Source organism: Phaenicophaeus curvirostris, chromosome 1 (assembly GCF_032191515.1).
Source record: "Phaenicophaeus curvirostris isolate KB17595 chromosome 1, BPBGC_Pcur_1.0, whole genome shotgun sequence".
Classification (NCBI taxonomy): Eukaryota; Metazoa; Chordata; class Aves; order Cuculiformes; family Cuculidae; genus Phaenicophaeus; species Phaenicophaeus curvirostris.
Genome location: NC_091392.1, coordinates 13,951,096 through 13,974,496, shown reverse-complemented (window position 1 = coordinate 13,974,496; position 23,401 = coordinate 13,951,096). Strand labels below are relative to the sequence as shown.

At 41.2% G+C, this 23,401-nt stretch overlaps 1 protein-coding gene across 3 annotated transcripts in view; it reads right to left on the bottom strand.

Moving 5' to 3' along the window:
• LHFPL3 (LHFPL tetraspan subfamily member 3) overlaps nucleotides 1–23,401 on the bottom strand; it is a 242,651-nt gene that overhangs the window by 67,952 nt on the left and 151,298 nt on the right. For all 3 annotated transcript variants that reach the window (XM_069883558.1, XM_069849729.1, XM_069883551.1), the window contains exon 2: nucleotides 13,665–13,901. In XM_069883558.1, the coding sequence (XP_069739659.1) occupies nucleotides 13,665–13,901 (237 nt within the window). The remainder of the gene's footprint in view (nucleotides 1–13,664; nucleotides 13,902–23,401) is intronic.

Sequence of the window (23,401 nt, the reverse complement as noted above, 5' to 3'; positions counted from 1 at the left end):
GACAGTGCATAGTCAGAGGCTTTCAGCTATCATTTTAAATGCAACAATTAGATGCTGCAGGCTAGTTCTGAAAGGGCACAAAAATGCAGCTTTGACGCTGATATAAATTTTTATTCTCCCAAGGGAAGTTACTACTCAGCCATTTGGCAGTACTTCTTTCCATGTTGCCAAATCCAGCATTTCCATTAAGGATGCAAGTACTGTGCTTTTGTGGCTGCTCTCCTAAGTACGGCACTTTTATACTTTGCCAGCAGGGCTTCTGTACCGAATTTTCAGTCAACTCTTTGTCAATGTTTTCTTCTTCTTAATATTTGAAACCCATTGAATGATTATGAATACATTTCCTCTTTCTTTAGTAGACCAATTTTTTGTCTCTGTAGGATATGTAGTGTCTGATCTTTATTGCTTTATCAGTTTTATTTGCAAGGGGTCATTGAGTTATTGTTGGATCGTTGCAATAGTTCTTCAAAGGCAATATGAATGTATTTGATACACACCAAATATTAAAACACCTGAAAACTGTTGTTTGAAACACTGTGCTCAAGGATTACTATAAGTAAGATTCAAGACCGTTTAAAAAAGTGTACGGATTTCTCTAATGGATTCAACCTACTCTCACACTCTAAAATTCTTACTGTTTCCAAAGGATGAAAAAAACCCTTGCTACATAATCACACCCAACACACCCAGTGGAAAAGCTTTGAGGATTTTGTGTCAATAATCTACTTAAAAATAAAAAGAATAGTAATAAACACTTCGTATAAAATGAGTCCATTTTAGATATGCCAATCTAATTTGCTTTCTGAAAGTGCTCTTTTTGAAGTAACTACTAAATAACTGAACTATTATACTCTGCAGAGATTTGAGATGCATCCATTTTAGCAGGCATTTACGTAACACTGTTATTTTTCTCAATTCTTACCCTATGTGCACTTATCTTTCAGATATATAATTACGGCAGAAGTATAAAAACTACAGCTGAACTATTGCTATTGTGTTCAGGAATTAAGAAGTTATCTATCTTTACACCTCATTGCTGGCAGCAACACTGGTGGGTGTACTCAGTATTTCAAGCTGGTTGTCCACCTGTTAGACTCTACAGTGGTCACTCAGAGTCTTCATCTACATCAGACAGTGGGGAATATTCACACTGTAAAGACCTACCTTTATTGGCTGAACTATTCAAGTGCAGTGAGAGGTTTTGAAACCCTTGGAAGAATGGGAAAGCAAAGTCATAGGGAGGCACAAAGTGCCTTAACACTGTTAGTTCAGAGAACAGGGTTTATGTTGGGATGGTTTTGTGTCTAAAATCAGCACACGTGTAGGAAAGAAAGAAGGCAGCTCCTGATCGCTTCTTCTTCTTGTCTTTTCATCTCCTAGTAAGGAAGGAGAAGACAGATCTAAAACATCCAGATTTCCTCCAGATTGCAGGGAGCTGATGGCAACATTCATTTCCTCTCTCTCAGCGGCTGTGGTGAAGAGGATCAAAGAAATCTTCATATGTATTACCAAATGGCTGGTTCTATAAGCCTGGCCTGATGCAAAGTTATATGTCAAAGAGTAAGAAATTTAGCTACACACTGACAGAGAGCATGGGAAAAGTCAGCTGAAGTTGAGCTGGAGCAGTGCTGGCAGACAGAAAGGCTATGAAGTGTCTTGGGGGCAGACAATGCCCCCAAGACTCCCTGTGATGGGAGTCTGTTACAGACCACCCAGCCAAGGAGAAGCAGCTGATGAGCTCTTCTATAAACAGCTGGGGTTAATCTCTAGATCGATGCCTCTCGTTCTTGTGGGAGACTTTAATCTTACTGATATCTGCTGGAAGTAAAATAGAGCAGAAAGGAAGCAGTCTGGGAGGTTCCTGGAGTGCGTGGAAGACAACTTCCTTGCACAGCTGGTGAATGAACCAACAAGGGAGGGTGCCCTCCTGGACCTGCTGTTTGTGAACAGAGAAGGCCTTGTGGGGGACGTGGCAGTAGGTGGACGCCTAGGACTAAGTGACCATGAGATGATAGGGTTTTCTGTTCTAGGTAAAGTGAAGAGGGTGGTTAGTAGGACGGCAGCATTAAATTTCCAGAGGGCAGACTCTGAACTCTTCAGAAGGCTGGTTGGCAAAGTCTCATGGGAGACAGTACGTAAGGGCAAGGGAGCCCATGAGGGCTGGGAGCTCTTCAAAAAGGAAATCCTAGCAGCTCAGGAGAAAGCCATCTCCATGTTCCGGAAAAAAAGCCGGCAGGGGAGAAAACCAGCTTGGTTGAACAGAGAGATCTTGAGTGATATCAAGAAGAAGAGAAATGTTTATGGGCTCTGGAAGAGGGGACAGGCCTCTTGGGTGGAATACAGGAGGAAAGTGAGATTGTGTAGAGAAAAAATCAGAAGGGCTAAGGCTCAGCTAGAAATCAGATTGGCAAAGTCTGTGAAAGATAACAAAAAATTCTTCTATAAATATATAAATAATAAAAGGAGGACTAGGGAGACCATACAGTCCCTATTGGATGCAGAAGGAACAACAGTGACAGGGGATGAGGCAAAGGCTGAGGTACTTAACGCCTTCTTTGCCTCCGTCTTTAGTTGTAAGGAGGGTCGTTCCCTCTGTGTACAAACCCAGGAGCTAGAGGAGCAAAATGAGGCTCCCATGATCCCAGAGGAGGCGGTCAGAGCCTTGCTAGCCCGACTAGACAGCTACAAGTCTATGGGGCCGGATGGGATTCACCCTAGGGTGCTGAAGGAGCTGGCGGATGTGCTGGCCAAACCCCTTTCCATCATCTTCCAACAGTCCTGGAAGACTGGGAAAGTTCCACTGGACTGGAGGCTGATGTTGTGCCCATCTACAAGAAGGGTTGGAGGGAGGATCCAGGGAACTACAGGCCTGTCAGTCTGACCTCAGTGCCAGGGAAAGTCAAGGAGCAGGTGATCTTGAGTGCTATCATGAAGCACATGCAAGAGAACCGGGTGATCAGGCCCAGTCAACATGGGTTCACAAAAGGCAGGTCTTGCCAAACTAACCTGATCGCCTTCTATGACAAAGTGACTCGGCTGCTGGTTGAGGGAAAGGCTGTGGATGTGGTCTTCCTGGACTTCAGTAAAGCCTTTGACACAGTTTCTCACAGCATTCTGCTTCGGAAACTGTCAGCCTCTGGCCTGGACAGGCACACACTCTCCTGGGTGGAAAACTGGTTGGCATAACAACCCTGTGCAGCTACAGACTAGGAGAAGTCTGTCTAGAAAGCTGCCTTGAGGAGAGGGACCTGGGGGTGTTGGTTGACAGCGACTGACCATGAGCCAGCAGTGTGCCCAGGTGGCCAAGAAGGCCAATGGCATCTTGGCTTGGATCAGAAATGGTGTGACCAGCAGGTCCAGGGAGGTTATCCTCCCTCTGTACTTGGCACTGGTGAGACCGCTCCTCGAATACTGTGTTCAGTTCTGGGCCCCTCACCACAAGAAGGATGTTGAGGCTCTGGAGCGAGTCCAGAGAAGGGCAACAAAGCTGGTGAGGGGGCTGGAGAGCAGGTCTTATGAGGAGCGGCTGAGAGAGCTGGGGTTGTTTAGCCTGGAGAAGAGGAGGCTGAGGGGAGACCTCATTGCTCTCTACAACTACCTGAAAGGAGGTTGTGGAGAGGAGGGAGCTGGCCTCTTCTCCCAAGTGACAGGGGACAGGACAAGAGGGAATGGCCTCAAGCTCCGCCAGGGGAGATTTAGGCTGGGCATTAGGAAAAAATTCTTCACAGAAAGGGTCATTGGGCACTGGAACAGGCTGCCCAGGGAGGTGGTTGATTCACCTTCCCTGGAGGTGTTTAAGGCAAAGCTGGACGAGGTGCTAAGGGTTAGTCTTTGGGTTTAGTCTTAGTGCTAAGGGTTAGTCTTAGTGCTAAGGGTTTAGTCTTTGATAGGAATGGTTGGACTCAATGATCTGGTGGGTCTCTTCCAACCTGGTTATTCTATGATTCTATGACAAGGAAATGCTGAGCAGAAGTAGAGGGATTATAACACCTTTGGGTACAGTGAAGTCAGTACTGCTCCTGGAACAGTATCCAGCTCTGATTCCGTAGTTTACACAGTGCTGATAAACTGGAGGAGGTGCAGGCCATCCTACAGCCTGTGTGATAATGGAGACTAGCTTAAATGATAATGCTGATCAGACATGGAGTTATGCAAAAAGCAGTGAGTTTTGGTTTCTGCATGCACATACTAGGCAGGAACAATATAGTCAGAAATCAGGAACTGAGGGAGATTGTGTATAGGAACTAGAGCAATGGTCCATCTTGTGTCAAATGCTGCCACGTAGAAGGGTGCAAGTGCTTTGAGATGAAAGAGCATTTTGAGATGAATAACTGCAGTGACATCTTCATGCCAGGTCATTATGATCCTGAAAATTTTTAGATTTGCAAAACTAGGGTGGAGGAGGTTCATAAAATCGAATGTGCTGCAGTGTTGTAAGCACATGTAGTCAAACGTGATTACAACTAAACCACTGTTTTCAGTTTTAGTGTATATGTAGAGTATATTTCATGTGAAATGCTCTCTTGAATAGGTGCATAAAAATATTTCTGACAGCTGGAGTGCTTGTGTGTCAAGTGGCTGAAAGATTATGCATAATAATACTGACCATGTGCTATGAATAAAATAATTTATTTAATTTAAAACCACAAATTAAGAAAAAAATCCTCCAGAAACAAGATAGGTAAAACCTTGATAATATATCTTTGGATTATCATTTCCCTTCTTATCAATTATGTACCTTTGTAGCAAATGAAGTTAGTACACACCTATAGCAATCTTGCGTGCAATACAATTAATGAATATCACATCTCTGTTTCCTATTCTGTTACTGTTTTCTGGTACTGTATCAAGTAAAACTATACAGACATATCAAAGTCAACAGACAAAGATCTTGGCGGTCAAGTGTGGAACCCTAACTTTCAGTCACAGCAGACTTGGCTGTAGTAGGATCGTCACAGAGCCAAGGAACTAAAATATGTGAGTGACTTTGTCTGGCCTTTTGCCAGGCCAGGTTCCCAAGCATCCAGGGAGAGGTCAGTAGGAAAGACAATCTGGAGTCCACAACTCTGTTATTCAGGAGAAGATGAGGGATGCAACAGGAATTTTAGATCAAATCTGGAAGTGATCCAGAAATAACAGGAATAGTTTCAAAGTTCTAGAATAATGCAATATAACAACAACTGACTAAACAGAAAAAAAATTTCCACCTTGCCAACAGCTTTTACTTGTTATTCTAGTAAGAATTCTTGGACATTACCTGTAACAGAAACCAGATATCTCAAATATCTCATTAGGTATGACTTACATGTCTCATTGAATATAAGTTTGGGAAACAGGGCTGTTTGCCTTGTTTTCATTTGGATTTTTTGATAGGTCCTTTATTCTAAAGCTACAAACAACATCTTTTTTTTTCCGTTGACACTATGCCCAGTAGGGGAGAGGCTACCTGCACTTTTTTCAGCTGTCTTGTTTGTAGACAGAAAATTATCTTGGCTTTATGAAACTGCTGAAAAAGAGTAAGAACAAATTCACAGTGGAAATGAGATAATGAGACTAATGACTTTTTAAATCATGAGAAAGATTTCCAAGACAATTACTGGAACATGCTTTGAGAAGGAATAATTACGACTCACTGCTATGGGCGTCCTCTGTAAGCGAGGACATGACATTAGGCCTGATGTGAACATATGGATGGCCTGGGCAATGCTGAAATGGCAGGCTGGATTGGGCAGCAGAGAAGTCCTCATAGATCAGCTGTTCCCAGTCACAGTCCAAATTCTCAGCACAAATCTCCTTTCATTTTTTTAGTCTACATTAACACTTTGTACAAAAACATTCATGCAAGAACAGCTGAACCATGAGCTCTTCCATTCTCTGCTGTTCCTTCTAAAAATGAGGTTTCTGTCAGTAGGGAAGAAGGTGTGGATGGTAGGGTATGATAATCTTTATGTGTGACTAACCCTACCCAGAATGAAATATCTGCCAGTTACTTCCTTTTTCTATACCTATGTGTTGTGAAATATCTCTGATGTTTTGTCCAAGCTTCAAAACATCATTTCTAATGAAACTACCAGTGATGACACAGTCAGACTTGTCACTTTCTGGCTCAATAAATATGGTCTAGCTTTTAGCAGACTTTCTTTTGTGCCAACAACATAGGTCTCCAGATCTGCCCAGTCTTCATATGGCTTGTATTGACCATCCTGGAGACTGGTTTTAGCTTGTAACAGCACTTGCTAATGACTTCATCCCCCATTCTCATGCACCATGTCACTCCACTTCGTCACCCTCAACCCCTCTGTGCCTTGCTTCCCTACAGAACTTTTCAGCTGAACAGAGCCCATAAAATGTATTGAGTTCCCTATACCATTTAAGAAGTGGTTTTTTTGAGGTTGCCTGGCTTTTTGCTACAGGCATGATTTTGAGTCCCCATACTTGGTCCCTCATGTCATGAGCTCATTAAATGAAATGGTAATTTATTAAACCAAACTGTTGTATGACGCTCCTCACAGAGTGTAACAGCAAGTGAGTTCCATCCTTCTACGAAGCAGAAAGCAGTTCACCATGTTTTCTCTTCATTAATCAGTGGGGAACAAGGACTCTTTATTCATGGTCTTCAGCTTCTTCAATTAAATAATTAATGCATATGTTTAGGACTAATTTTACTTTCTCATTATAGAAAGTAGAGCTGGAAAGGAACTCTTGGATCAGCTGATGAATCAATCAGCACTACCACAAGATTGACCTTTATTTAATAAGGTATTCTAATCAGCTTCCAACTTTTAGTTTTGACACCTCATTTGCTTCCCTTTAAGAGTATCATCATGTAGCACATTGGTAAAGTAGTTCCCTGAAAAAAATACTTCTATTAGGGCTTAGTCTTGGAATATGTACTTTAATAATAATTCCACCACCATTTACCTTTTCTAATTCACCTTTTATTGATGAACTAGAACATAACTTACCAACAAAGTCAGTCTCATTCCTCCCCATTTAAAAGACAGAGAAATGAAGAAATCATATGATAGATCCAAGTTCAGTAAGAGAACCAACAATCAAACTCAGTTATTATGAATGCTGCTCCAAGGATTTTGCCTTACTGTCACTCAATACCAGTAGAAAAATCTAAGTAGTTGCTCACATGCTTGTAAACACAAAAGTAAGTGCTTTCACAAGGAAGATTTGGCTTCCAATCGTACTCTCCACTTTCTTTCCTTCAGTTTCTACTAAAACTCAAAAATACTTTGATTTTCTGCCTGCTTTAGTTTGAGAATATTCTTTTCCCAAGCTGGAGGTTGTCAGATTTTCATCTCTGGTCTCTAACAACACTGTCCTGCGTGATATATTGTAGACTGCTGTGGAGAGGGAGCCCAAAAATCCTTCGGCTGGAACTGTTTTGCTTTGTGTGGCAAGAGAGTGCATGACACTAAGGCACTGCGATGGAAAGTTCTGGATTTGGATCCAATGGCTGTTTATACAGTCCTTGGATAAAAGCTCATACCTTGGGCATAGATCCTATGGCAGTGCTATAAGAATCTTCAACCTGGAGAGATTAAGTTCCCTCTAATGCCAAACACAATGAAATCCCCATGTTTATATTCTCAGTTACAAAAATATTTATATAGTTGAAATAACAGGCAAATGGTTGCCATTATCTGAATAAGGAAATTTTGGGGAAAAGAATTTGTAAAAAAAATCTGTTAGTTTGGCCTCCAGTTGCAGGTTTCTAGGTATTATATGTCTTGTATTACTTGCTTACTGTCCTTATACTCAGAACTCTTTGTAGCTCATTGTAGAGGTGATACCTGAAAGAAAATATGTTGTAATTAAAGAAATTAACAACTGCAGCTAATTGCAGTGGTGCTATGATAGATGGGCCACTTGTCGGTTTAAGCTGGAAGAGAATAGGTGAGCTCTTCACAGCCAAGACAAGCCTTTGTTCTTGGCTGTCATGGCAGAGAATCATGTTTTGAAGTTGGAAGTGAGGGCTAGGAATTTCCAACCTGGAACCTATGGCTGCACTGCAGGCTTCAAAGAAGAACCTTACTTTATCTTTGAAAAGGAGGGTACCTAAGTATTTCTCCTCCTAGGCAAGAGCATAAACATTTTGTTGTAGCCCAGGTTCCTCTGGCCAGCTGCAGCCTTGCAAGTGCATGTGGTGGGCTGTCTACAGCAGCCCATCACAGATTACTCCCCAGTGAGTTTCTTCCACATTTCTCTTCTCAAATGGAAATTCAAGTGGCCAAGTTGGTTCTGAGTTCAAAGTCACCTTAAGTGCTTTGAACATGGAGCCACACACTGAAGCAGTAAGAGGCTCAAGTGGATCTCTCTAGAACTCTTTAGAAAGGAGAGATGGAAGGAGGCTGGCAGACATGAAGAGAAATACCATTCTAAAATAGGGGAGAAAGTAACACAAATCCTGCATTTTATTTTTGAAAATGATTTATTATTGAAAAATACACACTAACTACAATGAAAAGTTACATACACTGACTTTTTGTGTATCAGGAGGAGTCAGGGTGTACACAACTTTACAAAAAAGGGACTGTATGACTTTACTGCATAGTGAACATGGGCATACAGTGGTATACATGGTGTTCTGACTGGATCTGTACTCTTTATTACTACCAGAGTTGCTGCCGGCAATTCTTCTATGCATTGTAGCTATATCTGAAAACTTACATCAAGTATCAATATTCATATGTTTATTCACCTAATTTTGAACAGGTTAGCCCAAAAGTTTGTGAGTGTGTGCCATGAGAACTACATGCTAATAAGCAGGGGTTTTCAATTCTGCAGGAGTTAGCACGTACATTGTGACCTGAGCTATTTTCCTTTTGCAGAATGACAGCTGATGTTCACCCTGTCATGTAATCCCTAGATGGGACAAGTGCACCGCTAGCCTCCTGTCACTCAGCTTCAGTTACCAGGTCTTTTGAAGATAGTTTTCTGTTGCAGCAGCAGTCGTGTAGGTAGAGTATTTCTGTTTAGAGAATACAAAGGTGTGCAAACCTCAGAGATCAAGACTATTTTTCTCTTACAGAAAACTGCTTTATCACCAAGAAACAACTACCCCTTAACTTCTGTCTTTAAGGGTGCTTATTCTGCGGCAACTGCAGCTCAGGCAGATGTACAGAACCAGCCTTCAACAAGCTGGATCAGGCTGTGACAGCACTGATGTGGGGAATAATGAGGGTGTAAGTGTCAACCAACTGACAAGTCCTGAGTTCGGCATCCTGCATGGAGCTCTGAGACAAGCTCTCAGCAACATGGCTGTTGAAAGTGATGTGGTGCAGTTCGAGTTCACATGAGTTGCAATCACTGCAAGGCAGATAAATCCTTCAAATCTCCTGTCCAGCTCCTGGCTTTTTTTAATCTGTATCAGCCTAAGGCTTGTAACTATGGGAAATCTTCACTGCAAATTGTTTATCTGTGACTATATGGATCCCAAAGATGAGTCAACTGTTACATGTAAACACCTTGTGAAGCTGTTCCATCCATCAGAAAAGCCACAGCTGTCCACAAAGTGCATCATCCACCTGCTCTGACTGATATTGCTTAACAGGATAGTTTCTCCTCAATACTCTTGTATTTATCACTCATAATGCAGACCATATTGCCACTTTCTACCACAAAAGTAATTGCATTGCACTCTCAGTTTCTTTTCAAAATTCCTCATTTGGTTCCTTCACCCTTTAGCCAGAACTTTAATTTTATGTCATTAAGACATTACAGTTCAAAATGTTAAATTATATCATTACAAACACATCGAGACTTATGCCTGGTGTTCATGGCTCACTCAAAATGGTGTAGACAAAGCCAAAAGCTAAGATGAATTCTGACTATTTTTGTTATCACCCTGTATGCCACTAGTTTCATAACATACACGCCTTTAAGTCATTATCAGTAGTTCCTAAAAATTCAAGCATGTAATACTTTTCTTTTTTACTCCCCTTCTATTGCTAATGGCATAAACAAAATGTGAAAGCCTTTTTAGAAATACATTCTTTTTTCTTCAAAAGGCAGTTTTTTAAAAGAAAAAGGCACGGATTGTTGTGTAAAATTTGCATGATTTGGAAATTGCATTAAATAGACTACAACCTGAGGGAAGTCTGCTAAGCTTAAGCTATATTTCTCAGATGTAAAACCCACATGGTAGTTTACACTCATACCTAAGCAAATAAGAAATGCATAAGCACTATTTTTTATCATGTAGTGAAAAAGGAAAGTCTCATCTATGGAAAAAAATACGTCTGTCCTCTGCCATGGATAATTTTAACAGTCAAATTCTGGTCCGAGCATTCATTAACCTATGTAAATATACAGAACTGTAGTCATCAAAAGCACAGAGCAGGTGGACAGTTCAGCATGGTAAGTCTACAGAGAAGTACAGGTTGCTATTTTTCTGTAATTTTCTCACCTTTTTTCCATCCTGTTGCATTTCATATACTTTTAACTGTTTACTTGTCACTGATGCTCAGAAACAGCCGTGGTGGCAGGTACTTACTTGCACAGCCACCACAGACTCTCATCAATGAGCGTCTGGGAGCTGATCTGCAAGGAAACCTCCAGACAGAACTGTTACCTCATTATGAAAACAGCTGCCCAGCTGCCAGATCATTGCCTAATGATTTCTTTTTCTTGAAGGTTTTTCCACATAAATGAATATTGTTGTGACTCTGATCCTTCATTTACTGTTTCTTGCCCTCTGCTGAGCTACTGCCTAATACCTAGATGCATGGGGCAAAGCCTCAGCAGCACAGAAGGGCTGACAGGGCAAGCAGAGGTTCCTCTCAGGTACAGTTTTAGTTGCTTCTCAGGTGTATTCTCCCAAAAAGCTACATTGGAGCCACAACTGTCCCCTAAGGGGACATCTTTCTTATCATAGCCTATGAGATGTCCAGGGTTGTGAACAGAGGACATCACCACCACAAAGGTGGAGGCGTCCCTGGGCTCCCACTCAAAAGGCAGCCCTGACCATCAGGCCACATCTTTTTCCCTTTGGAAGACAGCAGCAGCCCAGGGACTTCTCCTTGAGGATTCTCCTCATGCTTACCGACTAACCTAGAACCAGGAGCCAGCACAAGTCTGGAGGCAGATGTCTTGTAGGTGAGGACAGAGGGTGTTTAATATACATAGATAATTATTGTGAGGGTTTTTGTCTTCACTTTGTAAGAGAAGCTGGGTAGGTAGAGGCCTTATCTTCCTGTGTATATTGGAGCCGTGCCAGTGATATTTGCACCCTGATCATTTCCAAGGAATGAATGGATACTTGTGAACTAATGCTGGTGAGTATTTCTCCACTATCTCTTATGCCAAAAGAGGCCTCAGAGATGTAGGTTATGGAGAAAGTGTCAAAGTCTTCATGCATGTGCAGTGCATGCTAGGGATACAGTTGAGAGGTTATTTGGTGCCAATGGAAGGACAAATGTTGAGCCTATTCTTCTACCAGCTTCTTCATTATTATAAGTAACCAACACCTGCTCTAACCACAGGCCCTTAGCCCCAAACTGGTCACCTTTGCTCACAAGGATGCAGGCAGTGTTTCGTGGCATCTGAAAGACCAGAAGGAAATCTGATTTATAACCAGCAAAGGAGAGCTGGTGCTCTGCTGGCACTGGCACCTGCCATTTCCCCACCACTGACAGAGGGAGGGTGTCCACCCATGTTCCTCTGTGCTCTCCTGGGACTCCTCCAGGGCTGTGGCTGTGCCCAATGGTAACAAATGCAGGCGGGGAAATGGTGGAAGGCTAGAGGGGGGAAGGATTTAGACTTGCCCTGTTCTTGCTTAGCAGAAGCTTTATGTGAAGAGAAGGGAGATGTTGTCTTTTATAGAACACAAGGTGCCTCTTTTTCTTTTCTGTTAAAAAAAAATTTAAGAAGTGGTGGACCGTAGGCTTGACTGTGAAGGACAAAGTGGGGTGGGTCCCTTATTGTTGAGTTCTGGTTTGCTCTGAAGCTGGTGGTATAGTACATTTCTGTACTTCATCCAAGGAAAATGAGCTGCTGAATGATTTTGTCTGACATGCTGAGGACCAAATGTTCTGGCAGGAGATTGTGCCAGCGATGTGAGAGGTGATGAGTCTCTAGAAGCTGGTTTTTCCTCATAAGGTGCCAAAACAGATGAGGTGCTTTGATACAAGTAGTTGTTGGGTTCATGAGCTCTGTGTAGTATAGACAAATGAGACACAGTGCTCATGCCAAAAGCACTTGTGGCATAGCTGTGAATGCCCTTCTGATAAGTACTTTAATTTTCAAATGCAGATGAATATTATCCTTACAGAGAAGGGCCACAGAGACTGTCCTTGAAACTGATGCCCTCAGTCTACCTGCAGAACAGATGCACATGTGCCATTGCAAGCGACGTACACTTTCCTTAACTCACAGCATTAGTAGGCTCTAACCATCTGGAATCATATGTGAAGTTCAATCTTCAAGTCCATTTATCTTGGGCTGAGTGTGCTGACTGTCTGCAATTCAGCAGGCTGGGGCCAGTGTGCTGGTGCTTTCAGATACATGGATAATGGTCCTTCTGGAACAGGACTGAGACCAGCTATTTTTGTACAACACAGTCTGCCAAACAGCTTTTGATTTCCAATCCCGTGGTGAAGAGCTCTTAATATCTTTACTATTATTAGAAGCAACCTACAACATTATAAAGGTGGTGGGTGAGCTGAATGCAGAATCCTGCACTTGGGGACACTTGGTGAAACTAGCAGGGGATCAATTTGAAACAGATAAAAGAAAGTACTTCTTTAGTAGTCAGTAGTGAGCTTCAGGAACTTGCTGCTATGCGGTATGGTAGAAGCTGACAGTATCAGGAGTTTCAGAAGGAATTAGATAGTCCAGGAACAACAGGCCCATTAAAAAGACAAGGCAGGGACATGCTCTCTGTGGTATCTATTACATCAGATATACAGCTGGGGGAATACAAGGGGAAGGGGCTGCAGAAATCAGTCAGGCTTGCACACCCCCACTGTACAGCATCTCTCACAAGTGCGTGGTAAGCTATTGACCTGAGCTAGTTTCATGTTCTTAATCTAGAGATGTGTTTTATCTCCAACTCACTGCATGAATATTCAGTTACTACAGCATCCTAGATCCCTATGAGCTGACTAATGAGCTCAAAGCAACCCAATCAAGCAAGAACTAGGATTCTTTTTAATTTCTGGCTCTGATCCATAGTGCACAGGCGGTCCCATTACATAGCTCATTGTCAATCATTGGATCAACACTTTCTTCTTAACTGTGTACTGTGCTAACACACACACTGTATTACAGCCATTCATACTACAATGCAAAATTCCAAAGGAACCAAATGAACACATGTTGCAGTTTGTGGAGCACAGAAAAGGATGGGGATAGTGAAAACTTGAATACTAATAATGTACAAGTGGGTAACACAAAACCATCCCATCTATGGCTTTAAAAACTGTTAAGGATAGGTCATGCATAGTGCAACAATAATGGCAATTTTGAGCTTTCTTAGATTTTGGAGGCTGGAAAGCAAAACTTCCTCTGCTCCTTGCATTTCTTCTTTCCCAGAAACTTAGAAGTAAGCCAGCATGCCAACTTTTAAGTACAAAATAAAATGAAACTCAGCATTGTTTTTATGCAATTGCCCTCAAGGCCACCCAATAATAGTGTTTCTAAAGCAGTCCTACCTTTGTTTTCCAACTTGAGCTCCTCTGCTAGCAAGCTGTCTTGTCTGTTGCCAAGCACAAATGCCAGAAATGAGAGGATCAGGGCATCCAAGATTCCAATAATCGCCAGGATATATGCCCAGCGGACTGAACAAGCCCCCAGCGTGTACTTGTCTGTCTTTTCACCACACATCCGTTTTACCTCATCTGAATCCCAGCCATCAGGAAAAATCATACAACCCAGGACGAGACAGGCAGCTTGGAGAAAAAAAAGAAAAGGAGAACAATGGGATAATGAGACCAAACTTTCATTTTGATGAGAACCTACACAGTTATCATTAAAGCAACACACTTTTTCATCCTGAGCTTCAAAGCTAGGTTACTTAAAAGCAACTAGCAGAATTTTATGCCGTGATTAAGTATTTAATATAAAAACTAAAGATACAACTTCAATAGTGCACCTTGCATACAAAAAAAAAAAAAAAAGTTGCATCCTGAGTACCTGGCCAGTTTTTGTACCACTACAATCACATTTTCCTGGTAGGACTGATTTCTTCTTTTTAATATGAAAGGCTCACATAAACCAAAAGATTCACAACCTGGATATTCAAAGGAAACGCCAGATTACTGTCAAATGATCAGACAAACAAACAAGGGAAAAATAGAGGACAGAGCCTACCTATAATTTCTGGTAATCTAACATGCACAGGTAATAGCAAGGGTTTTTATCTTGTTTTGTTGGTTGGCAGTACCTTTTAACTGAAATACATTTTATGCATAAGGTTTGTACTCCTCAAAAACACAAGTAATGACATTGTTCTGCAAGGAAAATAAGCTGTCAACATTGCTGTCAACTTCTGATATGGTTTACCTGAGAAATCACCACATGACATCTCAGACAAGAAAAAGTGTTGATCTTTTTAACACCTAGAAAAATGAAAAGCCTCTACCCCTGTGGAAGGCTAGCTGACGTGGACTACCAGCTGCTGCAGGTAGGGGCAGCTCTTCTGTGGGAGGGACGGAGGCAAAGGGTGAGTGTTCATCCATCAGCCTGACTGACTACAAGAAGCCTGTATTTACTTAACTTTTGAGTAGCGGAAATTTGCTTTGACCCTTGATTCCTGGGGAATCTGTGCTGCCGTGGGACAGTGGGTAGTGTCATAGGCCATCATGGCTCATGTGAAGCAGGCCAAACAGCGTGACAACTTTGTTTTTTCAAAAGTAATGTGCTCCATCATCTGAAGCAGAGTCATTCTTACCCACTGGCCAGTAGTCGTTGGGGCATCCCCTGCCTGGAAGGCGTGAGGATGAGGGCTGAGCACGCTTGGCCACCCACGCCTTAGCGGGCCATATGTTCTCCTGGGCAAGGAGACCTTAAGCATGTTCCTCCTGGGCTCTAGAGCATGGTCATGCCCTTGCCCCAGCTTCTTACCAGCCTAGGTTTGTCCACAGCCTTGGGCTGGCACAGGTCTTGCTGTTCAGACACGTGTCCTGTGGTCACTGGGGAGCAGCCTCCTTGGAGGTTGTTTTACACTCTTCCTACTGGAGCGTGTGCGTTGTGGTGGTGAGTACCACCTTCAGGGGTGCAGCACCAGGGTTTCTGCCCCAGAGAGGATACGACGTGTACTGAGGTGCGGGTGCATCATTAGGAAACCCACATCTAAAAAGGAAACCCAAGCTGAATCTTCACTGACGTGGTCCCTCCCTGCTGAGCCACTAGCTGTGAAAATCCACAGGCTGAGAAAACACACCAATGAGCCAATTTCATACGACTGGACTGAATGTTCTGCTGCATAGGACCTGGCTTCCCACTGCCCGCAGGGACTGTCACCGCATACAGCTGAAGGAGTGCTGGAAGGCATGACTTGAACTTTGCCCGTTGCTTTTGGACAATGTCTTTCCCCGGGAAACCCCACATGTGTTGGTCCTGCTGTGAGTGGGGTGATGGAGCCAGTGGTCTCCAAACCTCTTATCCAACTTGAACTGATTTTTGGCAGGGAGGCAGCGTGTTGGTAATAAGGGACAGAGCAGTTGGGTACTCATGGCACGTTTCCTATCAAAGCAATGGGAATAGTGCATGGGTATGCCTGACTGCAGCCTCGGTCATGCTGATGGACTTGTAGGCTTCACTGAAGCAAAAAGCATAATATATAAATATCACGTGAAATAAGAAAAATCTAAAAATAGAGATTATGTTGAAAGGGTTCATTCCTTATTTTTCATTGCATTTAGGAGAATCCAAAAATTCACGCACTTTCAGTAATTGTCTGCACTGTCTTTTCTAACTTGGAGACATATTTCCAACATTAGCCCTTCTTCCTTAGAATGGCTGACAAGATACAATAGATCCTAAACCATCTTTCAGAAGTCTTAAAACACATTTGTGCACTGTGCTGTAAATTGCAAGTATATGTACCAATTGAAAACACACTGCATGGCTTCCAGCCTTTTAAATGGCTGCTGAACCAGAACTCCATTTGGAAAATAGTTTATACTCAGAGTAGCTTGTGCAATGAACAGCTGCTGTTGCTTTGGGAATTGCAACAAGTCCTTGTCTTTTCTGGACAAGCGTAAGCACTGTCATTTTACATACCTCTAATGCCCACAAAACAACACCACACCTGCACTGGATCAATATGATGAAATACTGAAAGAGATGTGAAAACAGAGCTCAGGAATGGTATTTTCCTTTTGACAGCTACACAATTGCTGTAGACAAAGCCATGAAAGCATGTTTGCAGAAAGCATCTGATGTACAATAAAACCTGCACCTAAGGTATTTGACAAATTCCTAAGCAGTTCATTTGTGTGAGAATATAATAGCTTATAATACTTTCAAGGACAATTAGGCTTAGAAACAAGGACAATTAGATAAGGACTGATTTATTCAGAACAGGTGGGTTGGAGAAACTGTAGTTGGCTATTGCCTGCCTTAATTCATCTACTCAGTTTCATAAGATCTTCCAAAGATTTTAGAGACAAACTATACAATATTTTTTCCTTCTTGAGCTGGTTACACATGCTTGCAGAAAGATTACAGTTGTGAGGGATTTCATTGAAATGATGTGTGAAATCTGCATACTTCTGGTGAGGGTGAAATTGTCTGCATTTACTCAGGTAAATATCGACAAATGTTTACTATATACAGCAACAACCAAAGCCAGTTTACTTTTATTAATCATCTTCAAAATGAAAGGAAGCTTAATGCTTAGTTAATGATCAATAGATGTGGGATTTTTTTGCTAAAGTCTAAGAATAATTAGCAAATATTGACTTCTCTATGTTCTTTAATTTCACAGCACAGCAGACATATCTTCTTAGCACTTCCTAAAAATAATGTAACTTTGTTCTTTTCTACCTAGGTAATTAAAAATATGGGCCCTCATCTGAGGAACACAGTGCACAGCTTCCCCGCTGAGTTTCTCAGATTTCCAATTAACTCATCTTTCCTGGATTCTGTTCCTGAACACTTTAATATACTTGCTTAATTTTTGGAGTCATTCTGTTGATTGCAGTTGGACTTCTCTTGGAAATAAGACAGATGGTGGATGGAACAGATCTCTGCTCAGAGGCAGATATCAGAGAGAGGATATTATTTCCTTCACCTACACAGTTTACATGTTTTATACTAGAGAACTGCTTGGCCAGCATCGTGCAGGAATCATACCTCACCTGTAGTGGTTAATATAAGTAAGATTAATCAACCTTGAATCTTTACTTGCTGGGAGAATATTTTCCATCAAATGCCTTTAAGAATACAGACTTGCTTAATTATATGAAACAGGTAATGATTCATTTATCAACTACAAGACTGAAAAGACAGGTATAAAATCCACCTACAGATCTGCTTTGTATTACTAGAAATTCTTACATTTTAATTCTTCTAAAGAGGATTAGAAGATTTTTCTCTAGAAGGAAATTACTTTCAGTTTTGTACAAATTTGAAAAATGCAAACCATTTTATGCAATTTCAGTGAAACTGCTAAGAGATAACACAATAGGTCCCATATATTTGTCTAAACTTCCACTGTCTCTAATGGCAATGTGACTGAAATGGAATGTAACAAAGGCTACTACTGTTTTACTGCTCTCCAGTTCTAATAAATTCAGAAACTTTTGGGTTTGGAAGGCACATGTACTGCATGAAAAGACTTAAATCATCAGTTCCTACAGACTTTTTGATTCAAGTAAGGCAAAAGTTAAATCTATGTTGGTTGAAGGCAGTCTTCTCTGTGTGTGAGCTGAATACATTGGATTAGTACCATATCCTAAGCCTGCAGACAGCCCAGCCCAGGACCTCTATAGCTAATCAAGAGCTTTCATGAGAAGCAGGAGGGGGAAAGTGATAAAGGACTGATTAGTGTAACTGACACCATTCAGAACTATTTGGGCAACTGTTAAACTTAGAAGAATCACATCCACATTGTTTTCCCTTTGGCTGCTCGAAAGAGGTCCTGACAGGAATAGAATCTGTGTTAACGATGGCCCTGGGCTTTCATCAGTCCTTCCTCTGGACAGGGTAACAAATTGTTTCTCCTACATACTGGACTCTGGTGAAGATTTTCAAGCTTTTAAAGAATAATGAATAAATAGCAGTTAAACCTGCCTGACATATATTTACTTCTCTCCTTAAAAGCTTTTTTCTCATGTAAACAGCTAACAGAAACCGTCAAATGGTTTCCTTTTAGGGCTCTGAGTGACAAGACACATTATTCATACTAAGAGAGGGAGTCTAGAATTTTACCTCATGGGAAGAAAGGATGCAGATATGATCTTTTCAGGGACTGGAAACAGACTCCGAATTGTTGATGGCACAGACATGCTTGTGGCTCTGACCAAGCTAATATTATCACAGCCTGTGCTCTGTGCTTGAGCTGAAATGGTAATTATTAAGCACGTAGTTCATGATCCTATGGTTGTGCCAAATTTAGTGACAGATTAATATAATATCATTGCATGGAATGAAGCTCTATTTATAAAAAGGCTGATCGTTAGACAGGAAACCAGTGCTGAGAAATTCCTGTTGGCAGGACTCCTCTCTCCTCTTCATTCTTTTCCTGACAACATATCCAATTTGCTCGCATTTAGAGTATGATGATGGCAAGTTTCCGGATAAAAGAGTAAAATAATGTAATGGGTATTACACTGACCAGCTATTTGCTTCCCATACCCACACAGGCAAAAGGCTCCAAGCCTCCATGGTTTACAAATCTGAGAGGTTCTTTGTTTACAGATTTTTTTTTCTAAATGATATTTACAAAAAGGCAATCCATTCAACTCCAATAAATTGAATAGAGTTTTTGTCAGCTGTGTCGGTGGACTGAACTTCTAGGACTGAGTGAAATGAAAAGTGAGGACCCTGGCAGGGAGCAATCATTAAGAGTACAGCCTTTCAGGAGCTTGTGTCTGGGAAAGAAAGAAAAGGTGAGGGGTGGTGGCTGAAGACACAGTCAGACATAACCCTGAGTGAAAACAGAGGCTGTGCATCCATGCAGCTCAGATTGCTTTGAGTGATATGGACTGTATTAATAAATGAGATAATAATTCTCTGTGTTTACATTTGTGTTCTGGCTTGGAGCGAATGTGCAGTTTTGAAGCAAATACCCTGATTGTCTCCATTTACTTATTCCATTCACAGAAACAGTTTTGGTACATATAAATCAGATTATTTTTGGAGGAGCTTAGAAGTTCCTCTATGGAAGTTCTTCAGTGCTGGATGGAGACCTTAAAATTCTACTCAATGTGTGGCTTTATCATCACAAAACCTGTGCCTAGGAGAAGGCCCTTGAACTATGGAGCTTTCTCAACATCTGAAATGGTTCTTGTGCAATTCAAAGAGGCAAACACCACATAAAACCTCTTATTTGCTGTTTTGTTTGAAGACCATGAAATCCAGTCTTCAACTTTGGAGTCATTCTTTGCAGAGGTGCCAAATGACTCTTTGGGGAGATGACACAGCCTGATTATTTGTGCCACAAGAAGCCAGAAAGTTCCTCTGGCAGCAGGATAACTTGGTGCTGCTCATATAGGGTTGCTAATCATATGATTGCTGTTGGGTATGAGATAGTGAGAAAAGTAGCAGGAATGAGGATGAAGGGGAATGGGTATAAAGTGGAGAAGGGTAGATTTAGGCTAGACATTAGGAGGAATTTCTTCACCATGAAAGTGGTGAGACACTGGAACAGGTTGCCCAGGGAAGCTGTGGATGCCCCATCCCCGGAGGTGTCCAAGGCCAGGTTGGATGGGGCCTTGGGTAACCTGATCTAGTGGGATGTCCCTGCCCATGGCAGGGGAGTTGGAACTAAATGATCTTTAGGGTCCTTTCCAACCCTTATTATTCTATGATTCTATCATTCTATGATCATCTTACTTGGTAATGTAGACAAGCGTGAACCTCTCCACAAGATTAAGAACTTGTATAGACAGTGCTAAGGGGTAGAAAAAGGAGAGAGAAACTCCCACTCCATTCTTGTGATAAAAGACCCAGCACAATTCCATCAACTTGACTTGTTGGAACACTGACTATTTGATGCCACATCTGTTAAGAATATATTTAAACGCATATTAAGAGATACATGTGTTTCTCATGTTGAATTTAAGAATAGGAAATATGACTAAATATTCATTAAGTGCACAGCAAAGAGAAAGAAAATAATACTGTGGAAAGCAGTAGTGAGTTAGATGCTACCATCAAGGAGTCAAGACTTGCTATAACTTGGCTGAGCTGACAGATAAATGAGTTCTTTGAACCCTGCTAGTTATGTTTAAACAGCAAAATGGAAGAACTTCATCAGCTGTTGCAAGATGTGAAGCTGGGTAACAAAAATATGCTTAACCAACAGCCATTACCAAAGACAAGCACTAAAGAGCATGAAAGATGCGCTTTATGAAAGATGTTCAGAAAGATGGAAACAACTGGGAAACTGATGTAATGTTATATGTGAGGAATGGGTTATTATGTTGAAAAGAATAGAAAAGATAATGCAATTTACTTCAGTTAAGATCACTTGGGAGAAGAACTACAAGATAAATATTACTGCAATACGGGGGTCTAGTTTAGACCTGAAGTGTTTGGAATCATGTATGGATAGAGATTCCTTTGATTTGAAAGAGACAGAAATTCTGTGAGGGGCTGTATTATCATGGGAGCATTTAACTTTCAAGTTTTGATCATTAGCCACGATAATTAAACTTTGAGATTAATGTGGTTCTACGAATAGTTTAGTTAGTACAACAGCTATCTTAGCTTAAGCATAAAGAATTGTCTTTAATTAAGAGTATCATAGATTTCTATGAGTGTGTGGCAGGTGATTCACATGATGCATCCCAATGACTCAAGCTCTGCCAGGGGAGGTTCAGGCTCAACATAAGGAAAAAATTCTTCACTGAAAGGGTCATTAGGCAATGGAACGGTCTGCCCAGGGAGGTGGTTGACTCGCCTTCCCTGGAGGTGTTAAACGTGCAGGTGGATAAGGTACTGAGGAGCATGGTTTAGAGATTGGTGGGAATGGTTGGACTCAATGATCCAGTGGGTCTCTTCCAACCTGGTGACTCTATGATTCTATGACTCCTTGCAAAAAACCCCAAACTTCTGGTGTTCCAAACAGGGTGATATGCAATAGGTATTTATAATGCCTTGTCCAGAAAAAATATGGAACCAGGGGCTATTAATGAATACAGGCCTAACTACCATGTGGGCAAAAAATCCCTAGAAATGTCATGACAGCAAATTACTAACAGCTATAGAAGAGGTAGGTGACTAACTTATGAAAAATGGGTAAACTGAAATTATATACAAAGAGATAAAAATATCTTTTTAGAATGAAGCAGGCACGAAGGAGATAGTATAGCTAGAAGCTACAGGAAGGTATGTGTCAAAAGTTGCATGTACATCATTTCACCTCCTGTGGTGTCCATTGGCCCTGGGATTCAAGAGATTTTTCTTCTGATTTTTCTGTTTGGAGTGTCTAAAATAACATGAAAACAGGCTCACAGCCCATCAGAGTTTTCCTAACGTGTCTTTGTATCACAGAATGTGCATTATGAGCTCTGTGTATCAGCTGAAGGTCAGAGATCACAGAAATGACAAAGGTACTTGCAAATGTGTGTGCTCAGAGGGCCATGACCCAGTTGTTCGGTGATGTGGGGATATCCAAAAGCCACTTTTCTCAAATGCTGGAGTCTCTTGAAAAAGAACTGTAGGAGTAATAAAGGAACTACTTGTTTATACTGCATTCTTATTTTTTGTCAGATCACAGCCATCTAACACAATTTTGATGTGACTTCACTTGGTGACAAAACTTAGTATTGAAAGTGTTTAAATGCTGTCACAGAGGAGCGTTACAGCTTTCTAATTTAATGTTCTTCTCTTTGTAGAACCTGGTCTTTAGCCAAACCATATCAAACCATAGCATACTAAAATGTACTGGATTTGATTAATGAGTAAACTCAGTATAAATACAGTGTAGGGTACAGCAGGCAGACTGGAGAATAGATGCTATTATGAATGGCATAGGCTAGACATTGTTTGAGATTTATACAGCTGATGTTTCATCATGAGTTACCAAACCAAGGAGTGAAGCTATTTTAAACATGGTCTTGGTAAAGAGAAAGAAGAGCTGAAAATAATCTTATCTTCAGTGACCATGAGTCAATTCAATTTAAATAAAATGAGAATGTGCATAAAAATGATCCTGCAACAAGGTTTAAAAAATGCCTATTTCAGAAGGACAAACTCTGATAAGCTAAAGAAACTAGTTAACGAGTTAACTAGACCCGACATCTATAAGAGGTCCATACTTAATTGTGGTGAATGCCTTGGATTTCTTTCAAATAAAGATGTAAATTTTCTGAAGTACCTTAACTAGTTCCAGGTGTACTTTCAGCTCAGTCTGAATTGTTTCCTTCTACCCTCATTATCTATCCCCCCATAAAACCTTGGAAAGAGGAAGGAAGATGGGAGCAGAGATCTTAGAAATTATAGGAAAAGGTACTAGTTAACAAGTTTTGAAGGCTAGATAATGCAGTTCTGAAAGGCAGCTTGTCAAAAATCAAGCTATGCTACATCTTTCAAGAGAAATTGAAACAAAAAGTCAAATAATCCTTAATTAAGTTAGCAAAGAATCATAGAACCATGGAATAGCTTGAGTAGAAGGGACCTTTAAAGATCCAACCTACTACAATGAGCACGGACATCTTCAACTTGATCAGGTTATCGGAGCCTTGTCCAATCTGACCTTGGATGTTTCCAGGCACGAAGCATCTACCACCTCCCTGGGCAATTTGTTCCACTGTTTCACCACCCTCATTTTTAAAAAAATGTCTTCCTTATATCTAGTCTAAATCTACCCTTTTTAAGTTTAAAACCGTTGTCCCGTGTTCTATAGCTACAGGACCTGCTAAAATGAGGAAAAAAGAAAAGCAGATATGGAGTGAGGCTGGGGCTAGAACCTAATTCTTTGTCTCATTTTTCAATGAGGACACTAACAGAAAACAGGATAATGCCCTGGCAGCTGGACATAAGCATTTGGAAACAGGAATTTCTGCCTCCAAGCCCACAACAAACCTAAAACGATGATTTCCCTGCACATGGCAGAGGGGTTGGAACTAGATGATCTTTAAGATCCATTCCAGCACAAACAGTTCTATGATAGTGTACTCAAGCTGGAGATATGGATTGTCTAACCCCAAATACTGAAATAACCAACACATTGAACTGCAAAGCTGGTAGGAAGGTTTTTTAAAAACAAATTTATTTT